We start from the raw sequence: 21,293 nt of genomic DNA on the forward strand, positions 1-21,293 counted from the left end.
TCACCTTTGGGTACTGATTGTTGGAGGGGTGGTGGTGACAGCTGCTGGTGATGATCCCCATGATTTGATTTTATACTTTTTAGCAGGTTGACATCTAGAGGAGCTAGTTTCTTCAGTATACAAACCGGGGTGCACCTGGGAGGATGTTTGATTTGCAGAGAGAGTGGAGCATCTCCTTCGCAGGCTGCGGCTTCATGGGGATTTATTATGTTGGTGCCAGCAGCTGTTTGCTTGGACGCTTCCCTCGCCTCATACAGGACGCATCTAAAATCTATGGCTCTTCCTCGGGGGCTCTGATGGCTGCTGCTCTGGCTATTGGAACTCCTCTAGGTGAGTCTGAGGTGTCTTATCCACACACCAAACTTCAGTCAAATTTCTCCCACAGTGAAAATAACAAATGTGCCAGGTGTCAAGGAGCAATTTTCAAGATTTAGTTCAAATGACTACATTTTGTTCTATAATTCGGTCAATGCCACAAAGATATTGATTTTATAATTTCATTTCCATTCTGTCACTACCAAGATGGATTAACTGTCCCTGTTTCTTTTTTATCAGTCTCTGCTGATCATTTGAACTGTTGAAATGCTGCATCTTATTTTGAGACCTCCTTGAGTACCATTCAATAAATTAAATGTATTTGTATCGCACCAAATCACAACATAAACAATGTCTTAGTGAGATCAAGACCTTATAGAGAAAGTTCCCACAAAGAGAGCCAGGTGAGCTTCAGACAGAATTTGACAGTGACACAGAAACAAACAAATACATTTGATTTAAGTAAAAAAAAAACATGAAGAATTACCCAAAGTCATTTTGTTGGATTAGCATCACTTTTGTTTTTAAGAGATATTAAAGTCATCTAATCACTAGTATCTAAATTCTCTGTGCAGAGAAATGCTGTGCAGATTTGATGTTTATGGCTAAAGAAGCCAGGAAGCACAAACTGGGGCCCCTGCACCCAGCCTTCAGCCTGCTGCAGATGGTGCAGGACTCTCTGCAGGGAAGCCTTTCAGAGGACGCCCATGTCCGAGCCTGTGGGAGACTGTGTGTGTCCCTGACCAGAGTGCCTGATGGGAAGAATGTACTAGTGTCAGAGTTTGACAGCAGAGATGAGCTTATTCAGGTATGTTTACAGTTTGGGAGCCAAGCTGAGACTTTTGTTGTGGTTGAATTCACCTGAAGTCAAGAGACATTTCATGTTTTTAAAAAGCCCTGTCTCACAATGTTAAAGAAAGTTAAAAAAAAGACTGGATCTGCCAGAGTTTAATGGTTTTTTCCTTCTGACACGCCACAGCTTTTGTTTAACATTGCTAACTAACTTGCAAATGCAACACAAGCTCCTTGGGGGAGGTAATATGACACTGCCAAAAGTAAAATGGGCTGTATGATGATGCAATCATTGAGCTATGTTTAAAAAAAGACGGTAAAGCTGAACAGAAAGACGAGTTTTGAAATTGGAGGAAATGGAGGAGGAAAATGTGGGGGCTGTAAAACTGAAACGCCCTCCTTAAACAGAACTGGAGGAGGATACAGCTGTTCTGTCAGGGCTGGTCTGAAGGAGTTCAACTGCAACTGTTTTTCATCTCAAGATACAATATAATATAGTTTGCTGTTTTGGTCACCAGTCCCTTCCTCTCTGAAGATAAGGCTTTAACATTTTATAGCCTCATTAAATTGCATTTTTTGAGGTTCCATTATTTCCTTATTTGTTTGTCTGTGCTGAGTTTGTCTTACAATGAACACATGATGATACAGGACGTGTTTTTCCAGGTCCTCTTGTGCAGCTGCTTCGTCCCTTTCTACTGTGGTGTTGTTCCACCCACATACAGAGGACTGGTGAGTAAACTAGGGAGCTGTTACACTAAAGCTCAGACTGGTCAAGTCGTCACCAGGGTTGAAACAGTTACTAGCTTTACAGTGGAATTCTTGATGGTTAGTTGTACTGTTTAAATCTTTAATTACCATGATGATTTGGTCAATAATGTCCAACATCACTCAGTTAGGAAGTCTCCAAGACACAGGCGCAGTAAGCAACATGCATTTATTGTGTGTTGTAAAAACATGGCAGGGCAGACAGGGTCAGTCTTTCTTCTGTTGGATTTTCCAGAGTAACTGTGACTTGATTATTTTAATTTGCCTGAAGTTCAGTAAATTGTTGAACTAAACTCACGTTGATAGTCTACTTTGCTGTCAGGGTGGAAATGCACATCAGAAAACACAGCTATTCAATCTACTGTGTTTGGCATTATCCTGATATATGAACTTAAATGACTTCATATTGTATATTACATATATTTATACATACAAAACATGATGGATTTACTTCAGTTAGCGCATCAGTAGTTCTGATAAACTGGTGTCATATATCATGTTCTATGTTATTCCATGTGTATTTCTTGCACAATTTAGCTTTTCATCTTGAAGCACATTGAGACATTCATAAACCATAAGGCTCATGTTTTCATTGATTAAAATGCAAACACCATTTACAGTTATCGTTCACGTTTTACTTACAGATTAACTTCCACTTTTCCTCCCTCAGCATTATGTGGACGGCGCCATCAGTGACAACCTCCCTCTGTGTCACCTGAAAAACACTATAACGATTTCCGCGTACGCCGGCGAGAGTGACATCTGCCCCCTGGCCAGCTCGCTCAACTTGCACGAGGTGCGCTTCAACAACGTCAGCATCCACGTCAGCTCGGAGAACATGCAAAGAGTGACCAGCACCTTCTTCCCCCCCGAGCCTGAGGTGAGACACTGGAGCTTAAAGTTGCAGCAGTTACACTATCTGACACTTTAAAGCCGATTCCCTGCAGATCCCACACACTTTATACCACTGTCAACTCTTTCTAAAGAGTTATGGTTTCTCATTGCATTTGAAAGTATTTCCCCTCCCATCAGCAATTTGTCAAGTCATTCAGTGTGTTTACTCATTATAAATATCAGCTTGTACACTCCGCCACATCTATGCCTGATTAATCTCACTGTGGAACAACATTGATTATTACTGGACTGTGTTATGCAACTGTTTTGTGTTTCAGTATGTTTCAAATATCTCTGAGCATAAAAGAGATGCAGGGTTCAGCTGTAAACTTATGAAAGTTGAGTAGTCCAGAAATGCATAGTCCAGATCAACTGAGTTCAAGCCCTATTAAGCATTATCTGATAATTTGCAGGTCTCCAGTGTTTTATGAGCTGTGAAGTCATTCAGACTTCAGTATGTTCATGTTTTGGAGATAAAACATGGACACTGTAAACGTGTTGTATTTATGTATTTGGATCATCTAAACATCATCTTGACTCCTCTTTCCAATATTTGCATAATAACGAAGAGTGAACACAAGGAATCAAGAGACAGATAAAAGATTTAAAACATACGCACGATCATAAAAACGGCTGTATTGGATAAAAAGTGGTGTTTGGGGGCTTGTGAGAGAAAAAGTGAAACATTTCACAAGTTCACAATAAAAGCTACAATTTAGAGCTGATTATAAAATACTGTTCTGTACTGTCATGTAGATTAAGTCATCCTCAATCTTGCATCCTCATCAAGCACTCTTGGGTTTTACAGGCAATGTCTCAAATCTGCCAGAATGGCTATATAGATGCTCTCCGCTTCCTGCAAGACAACAGTAAGGACACTTTTGTCATGACAATTGTGAAATATTTAAGCAAACAGAAGGTGAGGAAGAAAAGGAAAAACAGTTGACCACTGCACGATACTGCGAGTGATCCAATGCTCTTTATTGCACAATATTATCTTAATGTAAATTTCCGTCACAGATCTCATCAGCAGCGAGTGTCCACAGAGAAGTCTGGAGACGGACTCGCCCAGACCTGCTTGTTGTGAGCTGGTGAAGGAGCAGGCAGACGCTGAGGGGTCCTGTGAGAACACGCGGCAGAATGGACTGAGAAGTCCTCAGATGGAGCACTTCTGGCTGGATCTACACCTCATAGAGAAGCTCCCAGTTAACATCAGAAGTGGTAAGGGGAGGAAAGTCAGGGTCTGACCCTCCTTATTTGGGGAAAAAAATCCTTACAGAAGCAAAACAATGATCTGAACTGCTGTGTTCAGTAGATCTAATGCAGTAAAGCTAAACGTGTCCTGCTTGTATTTGTATCAGTGTTGTGTGAGGCCTGTAGGGAATCACGCTCTGCTGATGGTCTGTTATCCCACATGGCCGACTACCTGCCGAAGAAAGTGACGTCATACCTGCACATCCCTCGCACCCTGCCCGTTGAGTCGGCCTGCTCTCTAGCCCACAGGTGAGAACCTCACATTGTACTTTTAACCTGTTCACCACGACTCGACACTTTCTAAAAAGCATGCAGTCACGTGAGTCCTGTGTTTGTTGTCTAAAGCCAGACAAACAGACCCTGTGGATTTTTGTTCTACTTATTCTAAATCTGTCTATATGTGGCTCTTATATCTCGAGAAAAATTCAGGTTAACCCTTGACATGTCTATTGTTCAGGGTGAAATATAGTGTGATTTGGACACGTGATACATATTAATACACTTAATTAATATTAAATGAATTGTTAATACACTTTTTAATGAACAGGTGACCAGCGCTCTGTAGCAGCAGTGGAACTCATCAACTACAGTGACGTTGTTGATCACGACAACCGTGTGTTCACAACAACAGCTGATTCCCCAGTTCAGAGTTCTGTGTACCAAGACGAGGTTCCCTTATCTTTGAATGAACAGGATAACAGCTCTTTGTGCAGCAGAGGTGGTGAAACTCCAAGGTTCTGTGGCTCAGTTTTACTGTTACAGAAATGAGCTGCAACCAGCATTAACACAGGCCAGACAAACAGGCAGGTTTACAATGGGCACTGCACTAGTATAATCAATTGACACATCATTTGCTCCACTATTTTTGTCAGGGAGAAGTTGTAATTCATTACCTCCACCAAGGGGGGTTATGTTTTTTGTGTGTTTTTAAGCAAGATTGCACTTCACAAGTTTTTACAGTTACAGTTTTGTGAGTGAATCTGACACCTAAATGAATCCTTCCAGACTGGTGGATTGGATCCCGGATGTGCCCAAGGACATGACCTGGTTCTGTGACATGGCTGAGAACATATACAGATGTACCAGCCTGCCATCAGGCCTGAACATGCTGAATAACAGAACAGAAGATGCAAGCACGCCTCCAGTGACTCCAGAAGATGCTCCCCCCTTCAGCCTCACCTTCACCTGGGACCCACACGGTGAGGCGGGCCACATGCCCCTGACCCCACCCCCCACGCCTCAGTGGGATGCCACAGCAGAGTCGCCAGGCGGACGCTGGGGGCTGGGCAGAGCCGTGGGGTGGATCCAAAATGTTGCATTTGAGCAAACTTCAAACTTTAGGAAAACAGAAGATTCATTGTCCTTTTCTGCATTCAAGTAAATATGTTTGATTTTTTTCATTTTCACTGTAAAGAAAAAAGAAGGTTGTTGAATAAATAAATGCAAACATGTCCTGGGTACCATTGTGTCATTATCGATGAGAACATCAGATACAGTAAACAAAAAAACCAAACTGTTTGTGTACTACAGCCATGGCTTCCATCAGGCTTATAGCATTCCAACAGCTAAGACACAAGGAACTGCTGTTATTGAAAGGAAGATTTACAACTAGAATGGCCGAGGCTTAACAGTCCCCTCATGAAACCACACTGAAATTCACTAGATCCAGATTAGTATTTGGATCTACACCAAATTACATCATGATCAATGAAATATTCTTTGAGAAATCAGTGAAACTGTTAAACACCCTATCAATGATCTGACATTGCAAAGAGCAACCGGTAGCACGATCAATAGATAATAACTCACTGTAAAATGAGACAATTGTTAACAGTTTGAGACTACGTTGGAATGATAAAGAGAACTCAGGAGCTGGGGCTGTTGTTGACCCCCTCTTTGCCCCCCCCCCCATGCTACTGTGTTATGGAAACTATATCACATGTCCTGCAGCTGCCCTGACCGTAACCTGTGTGTGTGTGTGTGTGATTCCAGCTTGTTTTCTATTTTGAAACATGTGACGGCTGAGTCTAGTAAGTTGCACAACACCACACCATAGCCTGCTGACACTCGGCCCACTTCGCCTCTGAATGGAGCGCAGATGAGACAACAGTTCACGTGTGGGAAACCCTAGAGTGAATCCAAACCAGCTGAACTCAAGGATGAACAAACAGCATGGCACATTGTGAGATGCTTCTCTGACTGTCCATCCATCGACCTGGTTATGTGAATGGAAGCCTCAGAGAACATGTTCAGCTGGGATGAGGAGTGGAACCTCTCCTTCGCAGGTTGTGGCTTCAGGAGTGTTTACCACCTGGGAGCCTCCAGCTGTATTCTGGAGCGGGTCCCACGGCTGATTCATGGGGCTTCTAAAATCTGTGGAGCTTCATCTGGTTGTCTCGTCGCTGCAGCGCTGACTGTTGGGATTCCTGTTGGTGAGTCACAGTCCCAGCTCGCTGTGTAATGTAAGGATTCAGCCTGTGTATGTGTTGAATGATAATTACTGCTATTACAATCTTTCAGGTAGAAACTGACTGTGATTAAAACATCTAATATCTAAATCAGACACCAAGTATTTAATTTGTATATTCTTTATCCTTTCATTCATAGTTAGAGTTTACAGTGACAGCATGGATACATTGAAATACATAAAATGTATAGAGAACACAAGTCAACAAGTTCTTCCTACTGTAGTAATTGAAGTTCATTAAGGTTATAGAGAAAGGTCAAGGACATGTTATCTGAGAGCAAGTGATATGAATGATACTTAGAGTAAACAATGTGTTTGTCAGGTTCATTGACAGACACACACAGTCTATGCAATAGTGAGGCCAAAGTCCAGATGTCACATGGGGGTCAAAGGCAAACGAGGCCAACGAGGGCAAAACACCCATTCACCCGGCTGAACACACACAACAATATCATAATGAACACAAAATAACATCACAAAAAGATCTTCTTTTTTTTTTTTGCGTTCTTTCCGGTATATTACTAATATAGCCACAGCTTTAAACTTTTATTTTTCAATAGTCACTAACCCGTACCAACAAATAAAAGAAAAGATAAGAACAGATTCAATAAAATAATAAATCATTTTCATAAAAGTGCTTTCAACATCAAATCTACAACATTTCGACAAAAGTACATTAATCACTTGATTTCTGTATCTCTCATAAAAGAGACTTCTCTGAGATTTCTGTTTCTTTGATTCTCTCACTCGATTCCACAAAATCACCCCACAGACTGATATGCACATACTTTTGAGTAAAAAATGTATTTATGCAACTGCAATGTATTTTTTCCTACAGGCTGATTTAGCTGCATTTTCCTCCACAGAACAATTCTGTGTTCATGTGCTGTCGATGGCAAAAGAGGCCAGAAAACAAACACTGGGTGTTTTCCACCCGACCTTCAGTCTGCTGCGCAGGGTACAGGAGACCCTGATGGAGAAACTTCCAGAGGACGCTCACCGTCGGGCCTCGGGGAAGCTCTGCGTGTCCCTCACCAGACTGACTGATGGGAAAAACGTTTTGGTGTCAGAGTTTGAGAGCAGAGAGGAGCTCATTCAGGTACAATGGAGCAGAAGAAAAACATTGGCTTGGTTTCACAACATCTGCTCTGATGCTCATTCAACAAAGATGTCAATGATGTTCTTCAATTCTGATGTTTTAACCTGCACTGTTTCCCTTTGTAGGTTCTCATGTGCAGCTGCTTTTTCCCTGTTTACTGTGGTTTCACTCCGCCTTCATACCGTGGAGTGGTGAGTCGATGCACTCTTCCTGTATTCTCCCTGAAAACTTCAGCTGACAGATTCTTGAGGATTAGCTAACTGGTTACACAACTGTGTTCTTTACTGTGAAACTGCACCATCCCCTGCACCTCCCTCCTTGACTCCCCTTATCACAGCCACCACCTGTGCATAGTGTACATAGGACAGGCTATATAAATATATAAATGTAGAAATTATTAAATTCAATACCCTATTCTCTGTGTGAATTAATAATTTTCTAATAATCTGTGATTGAGTATCAAACATCCTCATATGTGTGTGTGTGTGTGTGTGTGTGTTATGAGAGGGGTGCCCTCCTTTTCACTTTGAGTGTTTCTGGTCACCTGAGATAGTCCAGTTCATTCCCTCTGCTCCCTCTCCTCTCAGTACTACATGGACGGAGCCCTGAGCAACAACATGCCCCTGTTCGAGCAGAGAAACACCATCACTGTGGCCCCGTTCTCTGGCGAGAGCGACATCTGCCCCAAGGAGGGTACGTTCAACTTCTTCGACGTGCACTATGGCAACGTCAGCATCCAGGTCAACACTGGCAACGTGCACCGCATCTGTACATCCTTCCTACCTCCGAGACTAGAGGTTGGTTTACATTCAGGTTCCTTTGAAAAGCATTAAAGGTTCAGTGTGTAAGATTTAGGTGAAAGGGATTTTTGGCAGAAATTGAATATAAAATAATTCTCGTGATGTGTTCTCTTGTGTGTTTCATCTAGATTGTATGAAAGTTATTTTCTTTACAATAGAATGGGCCCTTCATATTTAAATACTTTATATTTACATGGGGGGGGTCCTCTCAGTGGAGACCGCCATGTTTTTTACTGTCGTCCAAACTGGATGAACTAAAACCTTTTGAGTTTTCCTGACAACTGAAGTTCACCACAGGTTCTCTGTCATGTTTGGAAGTGGAGGGTGAGCTGAGGAGCTGCAACATACTACTGTACCTCTAGATGTCACTAAATTCTACACACTGTATCTTTAAGAAGTTCTCTGCTGCAAAAGAATAGCAAACATTTGTTCATCACTTACGTTTGTTCTTGACAGAAACTGGCAGAGATCTGTCACAACGGCTACATGGATGCTCTTCGTTTCTTGAGAGAAAAAGGTGAGATCTACTCGTCACTTTCATCCTCTTCAGAAGTGAGCTGTCAGTGTTTTCATTCACACATGTTGTAACAAATAAAACATGAGCTTAATCAGCTGTCTCTTACAGATCTGCATAGGACACAATGTCTTCCTTCCAGTTTGGTGTCAGAGACGGACACAGTCAAACCTGCTTGTTGTGATTTGTGGAAGAAAGCGGCTCAAGCGGACGAGGCCGAAAATTCTCAGCTGAACGGGCTGAATCCTGCACAAGAGAAGGATCGCTGGCTTGACCAGAAAGTCATAGAGAACCTCCCGGAAGACATCAAGAAAAGTAAATTTGGTTTGATCCTTCACCTGCCAGGACAGCTTGAGCAAAAAAATGAAAAGAAAGCTTTCAGTTACTGAAAAACACTCACACATTATGGAACAAGGTAGAGTGCATACCTTCACCGAGGCCCAACAGTCCCTTAAATTCAAGCTGCTACAAATTTCACACACTCATAGTTTTCAGTTGCCGAAATATGCCTGATTGTTTTTCATCAAAACCCATGAATCATTTCCTGTGAAAACAAAATAGTTTAAAAATGTCCAATCTCACAATGTTAAAGATGTTAAAGTAAGTACAAATTCTGGATCCACCCCCTGGTCAAAAATTGAATGGGTTCTTATCTGACCAATACCACTTCCTTCCTCTTTCTTGGGAGTCCATCCAATAGTTTTAGTGTAATGCTGCAAACAAACATAGAAACAGACAGGGGTGAAAACATTGACATAGATAACTAGAACTAATCTCATCTCAAAATTAAAAGGTAGATCAAATCTAAGACAACTTGTCCTTTTAGTTAAATTAAACAATGTTAAGTCATGTTTACTTTAAGACGTTATCAGTCTTGACCTTGGAATCACATCTGGGATAAAGTAATGGTGTACAAGACATATTTCACTGAGCACAATAGGGTTCTCCAAACAAATCTGTGAACTGTGAACCTCAGTGAATCTACGACAAGTCTCCTATGAATATTCATGCTTAATGTGTGTGTGTGTGTGTGTGTTTGTGTGTGTGTGTGTTAGTCCTGTGTGAGGCCTGCAGGGAGAGTCCTGATGGTGTCAGTGCATCGTCTCAGCTCACAGATTTCCTTCCAGTCAAAGTGGTTTTGTATCTGCTGACGTTCCTCATGCTGCCCATCGAGCTGAGCCTCTTACTCATCAAAAGGTAAAGAAGGGTTTGTCTTTCTTGGTCAAAGTTCTCCATTACGTTTTTATATGAATAACTTAGTAAAGACCATTGGAAACAGACAGATGTTTTATAACCAGCACATTTCTGCACAGAATATGGATTAAAAAAAACAATAAATGTGCTACAGCCATGATTAGTGGTTTGTCACCAACATAGTCTACTAACAGTTGCATGGATTTCAACATTTTAAACACAAGTTTAGAAGTCTCAGGCAGGCATAAGTAACAGAATCTTTAAAAAATCATACCTCAGCTTGAATTTAATTCTGTGTTCAATATTTTAGCTTTTTTATTGTTTGTACTGTTTGTATCATGACAGTGTGCTACAGTCCGGCTGTGCAGTCATTTACAGACTGTTGACGTCAGCTACAGATTTCTGCAGTGAACGAAACAACAACACCAGGTCTGTGCTTGCATGTATAACTCATTTATAAAATGAATCAATAATATATGAATTCAAGAGACAAAAGGAACTTACATTTTTCCCTGCTGAATTGTAGCTGCTATAGTCATTAAAATACTGGAAGTCATTAAGATATGCTATATCTACCAATAGAGATAATGTGAATACAGGCAGACAAACAAGTCACCCCGCTTGGTTTTTATTCTTGCCTCTGTCTTCTAGTGCGTCTCGATGTCGGAACAGGTCCTCAGGCTCAGATCTGACACCCGACAGGAGGAGACATAAACATTAAACCTCTGACTTCAACAATCACCCAAGTTCCCAACAAATATCTTCCTTTGGACGACAGTAACCTGAACCTCCTTATTTTTTCTGACCTTTGGACATCACATCTGAAGAGCTGACTATAAAACCACAGAAGCAGACAGACCCATCATCCGTAAACCAGGCAGAAAAAAGCATTTTCACTTATTATTTATGTAACATTAACAAGGAGGCAGAGCTAGTTCATGAGTACCTTGTTTTTGAGTGACCTCCATTTTAAGCATGCTGAATAAATTCATTCCAGACTTCATTTCATATGTAAATATAAAGTTTTGTTACCAGGGATTTCACTGGCAACATGTTTTTCATCTAACCAGTGTGAAAATAACTGAACTGAAAAGAAAGGTTAAAAAATAATGTCTCACAATTTTGTTAAGAAAACATTCATATATGATGATATTAATAGTTTAGTGGGATACCACACTGAAAAAAGAAAATGGTTAACTTCAAAAAATAACTTTTATCTAAAGTTGTCATCTGTGTAAATATAACTTAATTTTCATTTGAAAACTTAATTCATCTCGTGCTTCCAATTGAAGTAGTTATTTCAAGTTTGTTCAACTATTTTCTTTTTTCAGAGCATACAACCCATGCGAGAAATCTTTTTTCTGTATATGTAGATTTTTACTTTCGCATTAATGACAATATCTACTCAATTCATTTGTCATTACTGTTCCCTTCATCTCTGACATTTTTCTTATGTACAAATACTTTAAACATTGACACACTTACGTTACAAACGTTTTCTTCTAATCAATGTTGTAAATACTGTTATTTTGTTGATGTTCTCAGCTACACGCAGCATCTATTGCACTTCTGTCCGTCCTGGGAGAAGTATCCCTCACACGGGGCTCTCTGAGGTTCCTAAGTTTTCCCCCTGTGAATAGGGTTTTTTGGTAGTTTTTCTTTACTCTTGTTGAGGGTTAAGGACAGAGAATGTTACACCTTGTTGAGCGCTATGAGACAAATTGCGATTTGTGAATATAGGCTATACAAATAAAATTTGATTGAGTTTGTAACTTGTTTTAAAGTGTATTGTTTTGTAGAAGAGCAGGACAATAACAAATACCTGTGTTATGCAGCTGTAGAATTTCAAAAAAAATCTTTACCTCCAGCACTAACCTCAAGAGAAGATTGATTCGAGGAGCAAACACATTGATTCCCTTTAAATGTGTTTAAAAGTATGGTAATTATAAGAAAGCAAAGGGAGTTATAATTGGATAAAAACACAATAAATGATAAGTACATACCTGAACAGTCTATTTTAAAATTTGTTAAAGTCAGCTAGTTTGGTCGAGATAAGAACTGTTCATTTACCTCTGCTAACTTTGTTTAAAGTTATATATGTTGGGCTAATCTTTTATTTTTCTTGTGTATCTTCTCAATTAAAATATTAGCCCAGAACTTTAAGCGGTTAGCCTCACAGATATTAAATGTTTTTTCATTCCATTCCATATACAAAAAAGGGTAAAACCAATAATTTAGAAAAAGCATCATCAGGACATTTTAATAGACAAATGTTTCATAAAATTCCTTGTGAATGACATTTCCGTAAACATACAAAACATATTTCTAAAATTCCTAGAGCAAAAATAGTGATAAACGGATAAAATAAAAACCTGTTTGGGTTTGGTAACATTGGAAAGCTCGTCGGAGGTTCCCTCTGTGGCGTCTCAAACATGCCTGATGAGTCTAGTTTCACAGAGTGATCACATTGCATCGTGGTCAGTTCATCGCACCATGAATGTAAAAATAGTAATGCTCGCAGAATCCTTATTTCACAGAAGGTCATTCAGGCTCACATTGATCAGCCGAGCCTATAAAATAACCATCTGAAATTGAATCTACTGTCAAAACAGTAGAAGTGAATGTTTACACCTACTGCTCCATGGTGCAGTATATTACAGTACAGTACAGAAAGGCAAAATAATGTTTAAATACATGAGCTTCTCCAATGGCAGTCAAGCGTCATTGTCAAGTCCCTGATTTCACATGTTTAAAATTGACTGCCATGAAGACGATGTATACAAGATCACAACCAAAAATAAAATGCAGGAACAATATTCTGCAAAAAGGTCTAACAAGTCCACCTATGAGTGTATATTCCACTCGGATACTAATAAAGAATTGATAAAAATCTAACACCTGACACAAGAGGTGAAGGACTGAGTTGGCGCAAATGTCTGCATGTCAGTGCAAGGACATTGACGCCCTCTTTCCTCATGCGCTGCCGTCTTTCGGGCCACCATCGATGTCTGGGATCTGATCAGCGAAGGACTGGGTCATCCACTGTCCGTCTGGAAGCTGGCCCTCTGCTATTTGTGATGTGCTCGCCTCCTGTGCTCCCTCTGAGGAAAGAGAGCAAACAACTTGAAGCACCGCGCCACTGATAATGTGACAGAATCTGTAGGGTGGTTCGTTTTCATGGGTACGTCAGCGCCGTGAAACATCTGGTACCTATCTCAAGATACCGTGTCACTTCAGGACAGATGATTGAATCGAGTTAACTAGCCATACAATTACACAATCAACCACAACTGAGCTACGAATCTGAAAATTGTTCTGGATTATGTATACAGCAGAGTTGAAATGATAAGTTATGAATGTATCAGCACCAAATCTGACAATCAATACATCATTTAATTAATTCTTACAAGACAAATAGCAAAACATTGTATTGGTTTCAGATTTTAAAATATTAGGATTTAATGTTTTTCTCTATAATATAATCTTCCAGTTTTTGAACAGACGAAAAAATGAATTGTTAGCAGAGCTGTTTTCTTCAACCAGAAATGGTAAAATATTAAGAAATCTTACTTTTGAACACTATAACTTGAGATATGTGTGTATTTCTCTCAATACAATCCCCTGTGGGCACGCTGCAGAATGTATCCAAAGAGCAGATAACTTTACTAAAGAGTGCAGAACCACGTCTGCTGTGTCCCCTGAGATCCAGCAGTGTCCGTGTGCTGTTACCTGTGTTTTCTGCAGTTGAGTGAGTACAGTGACCATTGGTCTGGCTCTGGGCCTGGCCCCCTTCAGGTCCTCTCTCAGCATATGCTCCGCCATAAGCATCTTCATAACCAGGGTCATACTGCTCCTCCTTTATCGCTAACCTCTTGGCATCCTCTGTTGATGGAAAAAAGAGAGAATAAAGTACATGTCAGTCACGCTCTGGCCTCCACGAACCAAAGTAATGGTTTGATTTTAACATCACGACGGACTGAAACGACGCTGTCAAGCCAATAATGCTATAACGTTCCATGCTTATATAAAATATCTCAACATGCTCAAAGTAGGAAAAAGCTTTATTTTTACTTTTGCTGCTGTCTAGTTAAAAGTTTCAGGAAAGAAAAAGGTAACTGCCATGAAACACAAACATGTCCAGTCATCCCCGATGTTTCAGTGGTGCTTACCTTTAGCCAGCTTCAGGTCAAATGCATAGTCAACCTCCTCAATCTCTGTGCTTTTTTGGATGCCCTTCAGCTGATCTCGGAGCTCCCTCAGCTTAATGTAGAAGTGTACTTTGTCCTGAGCACGAGGGAACTGAGCACAACGAGCGCTGGAAGAAGGCATCAGATACAGAGCCTGCGTATGAGAATCAATGGTGAGTTGAAGTTTTATAAAGCAGATATTAGAGTTGAAAACAAATTGCTCAGATGAGGTTGAAAGTTATTTTCTAAAGTGGCAGTATGTTTATGATACACTGACATGGAATTAGGAGAATGTTGAATGTTTAATTTCCACTCCTCACCCTGACTGTTAGTTCTTGCTCTCTGCAATTTTGGTGAGGGTGTACGACCTTTTCTATCTTTTGTGAGAAGTGTGTAACTGTCTGATAGTTGCAGCTAAGAATCTTAGAGGTCATTAAAAACCAGTATTTAACTTGGATATTCATCCAGGATACACTTAAAATATATATATTCTTAAGTTTGGCGTATTTGTTACAGCAGCAGTTCTTCTGGTTCAGGAAGCCGAGGATTATGGGTGATATCCACAGTTCAGTGGTATTTCAGTTCAGTGAGTGGGACAGATTGATAGACTGCTGTTTGTTTACGTGAAAACTCCTCAGTTGCTTAGACACGGCTGCACGGGGCGCTGTTGCTCAGTAATGTTACATAGTGTTTCATCATGTTGAACAAATATGCAAATATGCCTGGATTGATTTACAGAATTATTGATTCTTACTTTTTAGAAGTCAAGTCTGATCTTTGAATGATATCAAGTGTGATAATGGTGTAAAAAACATTCACAGTGGTTTCATACGGTTGAGAGGTGAATGTGTTAAAGTGTCAAACTTTTATCAACATCTGTTAATGTTGTGATGCGTTTAAGTTCTCACCACTTCACAGTCTGGGATCTTGTGCGGTTGCAAACCAAAGTCAAGCTTCTTTGGTTTTTTACCAAACATTTCTCTGCAGAACATTTCATAGATGCCTGCGGAAAACAGAAAAATATTACATTGATATACTTTTGTGAATAATTGTATAGTAACTTTTTCACTGTATTAAATGAGTGCTTACATTTTCCATTGAAAACAGCAATAAGAGGCTTGAATTTCTTCAACTTCTCTACGAGAATTTTGCCTCCTTCACGTAACTCTTTACTGTTGAGAGAAAAATAAAAGAAACATGGTGAAAATACAGATACAGCAAAGCTCTCGATAAGATGCATACATAACATAACATATCACAGTTAGCCATTATTTTTCCTGCTTGTTAATCCAACTCAGACTATTTGCCCTCAGTACAGATTTTCTGGCTCCATTTAACCCGGTGCTGAGAGAAATGAGTTTCACTGACATGTTCTACATGTACACTGCTCAAAAAACACTCAAATTAGACATGAGATCTTGAACGAAGTATTCAAGTTGAAAATCTTTATCGATGTACATTGTGTAGAATGTTGAGAACAAAATGACGTAACAATGGTCAACTGAAACCAAAATCCTCAACCCACTGAGGGCTGGATTCAAAACCTCACAAATGTGATGTGTCATGCTTTTGCCTCCACTGCACCTGTTGTCACTTTAATTATCACCAAAGCAGGTGAAATGATTCACAATCACTCGTTCTCCCTTAATGGACAGATTGATATCCCTGAACTGACTTGGTGTTATACTGTGGTGTTTAAGTTTCCTTTTTAAGCCGTGTATTTACCTTGAGAGGTCTTTACTTCCTGGTGTTGCCCTCTCCACCATGTTTGTGAAACCCATCTTGTACTTGGCAGGCAGGGTGGTGTCGTGCATGTGGTTGAGCTGCTCCTCAGTAAATCCGGACAGAAACAGGCACTTCCCTGAAATCAACATGTTTACATTGTTATAATCTCTGCAGCTCGTAAAGCAGATGTTGTTGTCTGAACTTTATGGAGCCACTGATTAATATTTATTTATAGAAGGAAATGTATGTTTAAATCTAATATATTGCATTTATGTAGAGTGGTTTTAATAACCACTCAAATTACTTTACACAATTTTCTATATTACTGCACATGGCTGCTCAGTTTATACAATCAGTTTTATAAAAGTATTATAGACTTTTACTGTTATTACGATGTATAAAATAAGGTTTTCAATTAAAAATCAGACTACAGCAGTAAATCTATGACAGTGGTCAGTGCTCTCCAAACTGATTTGACATTCATTTAGTTTAGACTAATGTGCTGCACCTAAGGCTTCAAAGGACAAACTCTGATAACAGCCTTTACTGTATCAAGGTAGCCTGCCTAAAGCGTAAAGTGAGCACAGGTCAGAGGGGGAGTGAGGAGGAAACGGACTCTGACATGGGACTTTAATGTGCGTCTGTGCTGGTCCTGGAGCAGCAGTGGAAAACCACTAAAACAATGAATGATGCAGAAAACATGTATTAATTATGTTCTGTCACTGCATCGATGCAGAGTCGTCCACATCCGCATCGTGATGCATCTAAGGATTGAGACATTTCTACACCTCTACTATCGACCTTAACTTTCTTGCCGAAGTACACATAAAAATGTGGCTTAGAGAAGCCGGGGATCAAACCACTGACCTTTAAACTAGTAAAATGGTAAATGTGCTCTATGTATATAGTGATTTCTAATCTTATCAACCATTCAAGTTGTTTTACACTGCAGGTCTCATTCTCACATTCACAAAGCCATACTATATGCTGTGCTTTTATATCACACATTCACACTCTGACGAAACAGCCATCAGGGGGAATTTAGGGTTCAGTGTCTTTCCCCAGGAAACTTTTGCACATTGACTGAAGGAGCCAGGCATCGAACAACTTACCTTCAGGTTTGAAAAACTCCTGACTTGAAAAGCTTAAAGCTCACCATTGGTCTTACAGAGGTAATATGCTCCCTTCAAACACTATCCTGTATGACTTTCTAAAATCCTGAACAGACAAAACTATTTGTCATCCTCTGATAATTTTTCCAGAGCAGCAAAGGAACAAACTCAAATTTGTTCTCATCACAAACTTACAAAAATGATTTCCAGGTCCAGGAAACCATCGTCCAATGAAAGCTGCCATCAGCCCTGGATTGATACCAATCTGAAAGCAAAGATTTCAGATGTTTTTGAAGATTGCAAAGTCAAATTCATTCCCAGGAGCACAGAGCTTGATTCTGCTGTAAAAAAAAGATGGACAAAGAACCTTACAATGACATAGTCTAGGTTGTAATCCAGCAGGTCTGGTAGAGTTTTTTTCATGACTTCTTCTTCTGACATTCCCTTGAAGCGGTCAACTTTCCGCTTCACCTTCTTGAAGCTCTCATCTATCTTCTCCTGCTTGCCATCTGCTGGAGCCTCAGCGGCCTTCTTGGGCTTGGGACCGGGTTTGGCTTTAGGCGCATTTGGGTCTTTAGGCGGCTTTGGTGGCTTTGGTGCCTTAGGTATTTTCGGTGGCTTGGGCGGCTTGGGTGCCTTGGGTTGTGCTGGTCTGCCTCTCTTTTTGGCTGGAGCTACAAGACAAGGTGAGAAAGAGGATATCAGAAAGAAGACCTGTTGAAACAAAGTCCCCCCTGACCTGTTGTGTTGGCAGACTCCATCTTACGCTGCCTAAATATTAGTCCATCGAGCTAAGGTTTGGAGAGTTTGGTAACATTCAAAGCTTAAACTTTTTCAAGAAACCAAATATACTTGACAAAAGTAGATATACTTTACTGCATGCCTTCAAACTAGCATGCTAACACCATATAGAGATACAATATTTGGTACACATTGTGTTAACACTTAATGACAAACTGAGACATTTTGGACCTGACACACTACCAGCTAGGACATACAATTAGGTTGTTTTATTCAAAAGTGACTACACTACCTTTTGCCAGGTTAGCAGGTTCGTGTTGATCCATCATGGGCTCTGGATGAGCCATGTTTGCCATGGCTGCCTCTTCCATCTGCGTATCTGAGTAGTGAAACTGTTGGTTGTTGTTGTAACCTGAATATTGTGCCTGGAGAGCGTGGAACTGCTGAGCAGACTGAACCCTGTGGTAAAAGAAGATTTAAGACTCACAGGTAGAAATAATAGACAAAACCAAGCAAAACCACCACTGGATTGTACTCTGAGGTCACAGCTGGGATAGACCTTATGAAACATCTCTGTTTCATAAGGTCTATGCTGGTTACATTTCACATTTGATGCAGAAACAATGAATCCTCACAAAGGATTGGTTTCTTTACTTGGTCTCATCATTAAGTCCAAGTTGTTAAAAATAATTTTGGAGTGAATTGTTCGGAGAACTTAATGTCAATGAAGGTGAAAAAACTTTAGAAAAACATACTTAAAGATACCAAACTACAGGCGAAAATGGTTTCAATTAAAACTGATCATTCTAATCTTACTGAAGTAAATAGTGATAGCACGTCTGTTCTGGTTGTAGTTTAAGTTTGGTGTACCTACTAAACTGTGTGGCGAACAACGGGGTCATTCTGTGAAAAACCATCACACTGTTGACCTGCACTATCCATGTTTTATACTGAGGATAACATCCTGTTCCTATGAATATGAAGCTTGAAAGGAGTTGTAAATAATATAACTATTTCTCTGTAACCTTCATTAAAACAACAGTAAGCAGTTTATAAGTAAAATAACAGCTTCAAAATAAGCTTTAAGAAACAACTTATCATGGTAGAGCCATCGAAAAAACTGAAGGGGACATTTTCAGAGTAAACAGTAAAGTGACAGAGTGGGAAACTGAACTAGAGTGAATATCAGAGCATATTTCACTCATTGGTGAGTTTGCTTTGTCTAGTTTTTTGGTTACTTGACATTGGTCAGTGTAATCAAAGTTGACAACTTGCTTATTTATTATCAGAAGCAGGTAAAACCATTTCTAAAGGTTTAGTTGGCAAGTTAGTCAAACAATTCCATGGAATATGAAACGCCTCATGTCCAAAGACTGATGACTGCGTTGGCCACTCGCTCGCTGTGTAAGCTTGTTTACTCGTATGCTACTGTTCTACTCTGAGTTCAGTGCAGTGAATGTGCAAACGTTGCACAAACAAATGCATACAGCTGTGTGAGGCTCAGACTACAACGTGCATTAGCAACAGTGAATAATGCGTCACACCTGTAGCCGGAGTATAGCCCAGAGAGAATCTTGTATCTCCCCAAAAGAGTTTGAACTTCGTAAGCCTCTTAATTGGGATCTGGGACACAAAACATTCCAGTTCCATTGGTTTCTCATGTGCAGAATCAGCATGAAAGTTTTCATTAATATATCTGTGATGGTGTGGCCCAAGAGTGTGATGATTTGACACAGAATGACCCAAGGGTGAGACATGTTATTTGTGGTTAAGCCTGTTGTACAACACAATTAAATGAAGTCAATCATCAACAAAATATTACAGAGAACAAAACAAAATAAATCGTCATTTGGGGTATAGGATGCACATGACGTTGTGGGGGTAAGAGGGTGTTACAAAAGTCAAAGGTTCAACTGGGTGCACATGCTTTCAATTCATTTTCATCACACGTTGCCATTCAGAGCTGTGATGCTATCATGTGACTCCTGTACTACGGTGGTGAGGAGGAAGACTCACCACTGATGAAGATACTCCGGGGACACAACAGGCAGTGATCCATTCAGCTTTTCTTCCATCTTTTGGGGTGGTTTAACTTTATCAAATAAATCAATATGAATGTTGAGGTGATGCACATGTGGTTTCTGGCAGTGTATGAAACTGAATGCATGTGCCAGGGTACCGTAGACAAACTGAGGCAACAAAAGATAAACCACAAGACAAAAAAATATAAACATAAAGCAACATAGATGGCAATGACATTCTTAAAACGTTTTTAATGAAACACCAAATCCTGTATGTACATAAAATGGTCCCTTCTCATATAGCTACGCTTACAAACATAAAACCCGGATGAAGACCAGTTTACAGCGTTTTAAAAACAAGTACTTTCATTAACTGAAGGTGGATTCAACCTTGAGGACATCTGATCTCTATCCTACATGTCTCTTTATTGGGCTGATGATATCAATGGGTTCGTTTACAGCGCTTCAGTAGCTGTGCCACAAGTGCAGCTAGTGTTAGCCAACAGCTAGCTGCTAAGCTAACCTAGCATGGATGAACGGTTTGATACGCTTCCACTGAGATTCCTCACAAATAAACCACACACGGTGCCCCGGTAACTAAGATATCGAACGTACCTGCTGTGGGTTACAGTTCAAATGTGTTTCCTCTGTACAGCGACTGTTATTTTTCCATCTAGCCCGGTCTGCTGTTCACAATACTGGAGCAGCTCCACGGGCAACAAAGACATGACAGTCCTGCCGGTCAACTCTGACACCGGAGGAGCTCAAGTCTGAGAATCAGGGGGGCGAGGGGAAAATACATTTAACCATGGTCAAAATAAATACCTCAAAGCAGCTCATCACAGACTAATCGATATTGAAACGTTTTATAATATATATATATGTTTATATATAATGTTTTAAAGTAAACCCAATTCATAAATGTCAACCAAGAACAACGACATACACCTACTTTGTAATTGGTATGAGCTGCTCGACATTTAAACTCTCAGAGCTTGTATTCTATTGGCTGGTTCACCGTAATGTTCGCAGCTTCTCTTTTTAATAAGGTTTTATTCTTCCTACACTTCCAAAAACTATTATTACCACTGACACAATATAACAATAATGCGAGAGGAAAGAATCAATCATTTGATTTCATTCAAATTAAAAAAAGGTTTCAATGCTCAATTGTGGTACACTGCATTTTTATTGATTTGAAATTCTCCTTCTTCACTGCAACCATGCTATAAACAAGTTATGCACGATAAGTCAATGGAACCTGATTATACACATTCCTGTTTGTGATACTGACTTTTTTTTCAGCCAATGTTTTAAATACTGATCTGCAGCCTCCTCCAATTGAAGCATGTGTCTGGAGGCTTCAATTACCTCCACGCGTGTTCAAGCACAGTGTCAAGGATAGGTGTGCGA

The 21,293-nt window shown here is 40.1% G+C and overlaps 3 protein-coding genes across 6 annotated transcripts; 2 read left to right on the forward strand and 1 right to left on the reverse strand.

Moving 5' to 3' along the window:
- Positions 1-5,471, forward strand: LOC109624498 (1-acylglycerol-3-phosphate O-acyltransferase Pnpla3-like). Its single transcript, XM_020079213.2, has 8 exons — positions 1-330; positions 891-1,123; positions 1,771-1,836; positions 2,543-2,752; positions 3,575-3,635; positions 3,787-3,987; positions 4,128-4,269; positions 5,026-5,471. Exons 1-8 carry the CDS (start codon positions 144-146, stop codon positions 5,399-5,401), a joined length of 1,476 nt encoding a protein of 491 aa, XP_019934772.2. The 5' UTR covers positions 1-143; the 3' UTR covers positions 5,402-5,471.
- Positions 5,472-6,064: 593 nt separating this feature from the next.
- On the forward strand, positions 6,065-11,866 carry LOC109624276 (patatin-like phospholipase domain-containing protein 2). 2 transcript variants are annotated; one of them, XM_020078827.2, is made up of 9 exons: positions 6,065-6,452; positions 7,354-7,586; positions 7,712-7,777; positions 8,174-8,383; positions 8,843-8,903; positions 9,012-9,215; positions 9,956-10,097; positions 10,440-10,523; positions 10,746-11,866. In XM_020078827.2, the coding sequence occupies exons 1-9, from the start codon at positions 6,248-6,250 to the stop codon at positions 10,813-10,815; spliced, it is 1,275 nt and encodes a 424-aa protein (XP_019934386.2). In that variant the 5' UTR covers positions 6,065-6,247; the 3' UTR covers positions 10,816-11,866. The 2 variants fall into 2 exon arrangements, with proteins under 2 accessions (XP_019934386.2, XP_069383996.1); XM_069527895.1 differs by having other exon boundaries at positions 6,313-6,452; positions 7,326-7,586.
- Positions 11,867-12,327: 461 nt separating this feature from the next.
- Positions 12,328-20,638, reverse strand: tdg.1 (thymine DNA glycosylase, tandem duplicate 1). Of its 3 annotated transcripts, none has more exons than XM_020079466.2 (11): positions 20,496-20,638; positions 19,876-19,951; positions 18,152-18,318; positions 17,491-17,792; positions 17,314-17,383; positions 16,007-16,142; positions 15,371-15,453; positions 15,190-15,284; positions 14,264-14,435; positions 13,824-13,976; positions 12,328-13,195 (listed from the first exon to the last, which is right to left on the reverse strand). In XM_020079466.2, exons 2-11 carry the CDS (start codon positions 19,932-19,934, stop codon positions 13,068-13,070), a joined length of 1,365 nt encoding a protein of 454 aa, XP_019935025.1. In that variant the 5' UTR covers positions 19,935-19,951; positions 20,496-20,638; the 3' UTR covers positions 12,328-13,067. The 3 variants fall into 3 exon arrangements, with proteins under 3 accessions (XP_019935025.1, XP_019935024.1, XP_069383995.1); XM_020079465.2 differs by having other exon boundaries at positions 19,876-20,048; XM_069527894.1 differs by lacking the exon at positions 19,876-19,951.
- Positions 20,639-21,293: the final 655 nt, after the last annotated feature.

The sequence above is a fragment of the Paralichthys olivaceus genome, chromosome 7 (genome assembly GCF_024713975.1).
Source record: "Paralichthys olivaceus isolate ysfri-2021 chromosome 7, ASM2471397v2, whole genome shotgun sequence".
NCBI lineage: Eukaryota > Metazoa > Chordata > Actinopteri > Pleuronectiformes > Paralichthyidae > Paralichthys > Paralichthys olivaceus.

What these genes read in the sequence shown, in the direction of transcription:
- LOC109624498 (XM_020079213.2), top strand. Translation starts at nt 144, where the DNA reads ATGTTTGATTTGCAGAGAGAGTGGAGCATCTCCTTCGCAGGCTGCGGC. An exon ending in GGCTATTGGAACTCCTCTAG is followed by an intron (nt 331 to 890) that starts GTGAGTCTGAGG and finishes TTCTCTGTGCAG; the next exon opens with AGAAATGCTGTGCAGATTTG. An exon ending in GCAGAGATGAGCTTATTCAG is followed by an intron (nt 1,124 to 1,770) that starts GTATGTTTACAG and finishes GTGTTTTTCCAG; the next exon opens with GTCCTCTTGTGCAGCTGCTT.
- LOC109624276 (XM_020078827.2), top strand. Translation starts at nt 6,248, where the DNA reads ATGGAAGCCTCAGAGAACATGTTCAGCTGGGATGAGGAGTGGAACCTC. An exon ending in GACTGTTGGGATTCCTGTTG is followed by an intron (nt 6,453 to 7,353) that starts GTGAGTCACAGT and finishes TTTCCTCCACAG; the next exon opens with AACAATTCTGTGTTCATGTG. An exon ending in GAACGAAACAACAACACCAG is followed by an intron (nt 10,524 to 10,745) that starts GTCTGTGCTTGC and finishes TCTGTCTTCTAG; the next exon opens with TGCGTCTCGATGTCGGAACA.
- tdg.1 (XM_020079466.2), bottom strand. Translation starts at nt 19,934, where the DNA reads ATGGAAGAAAAGCTGAATGGATCACTGCCTGTTGTGTCCCCGGAGTAT. An exon ending in TGACCTGAAGCTGGCTAAAG is followed by an intron (nt 13,977 to 14,263) that starts GTAAGCACCACT and finishes TTCCATCAACAG; the next exon opens with AGGATGCCAAGAGGTTAGCG. An exon ending in CTCAACTGCAGAAAACACAG is followed by an intron (nt 13,196 to 13,823) that starts GTAACAGCACAC and finishes CTCTTTCCTCAG; the next exon opens with AGGGAGCACAGGAGGCGAGC.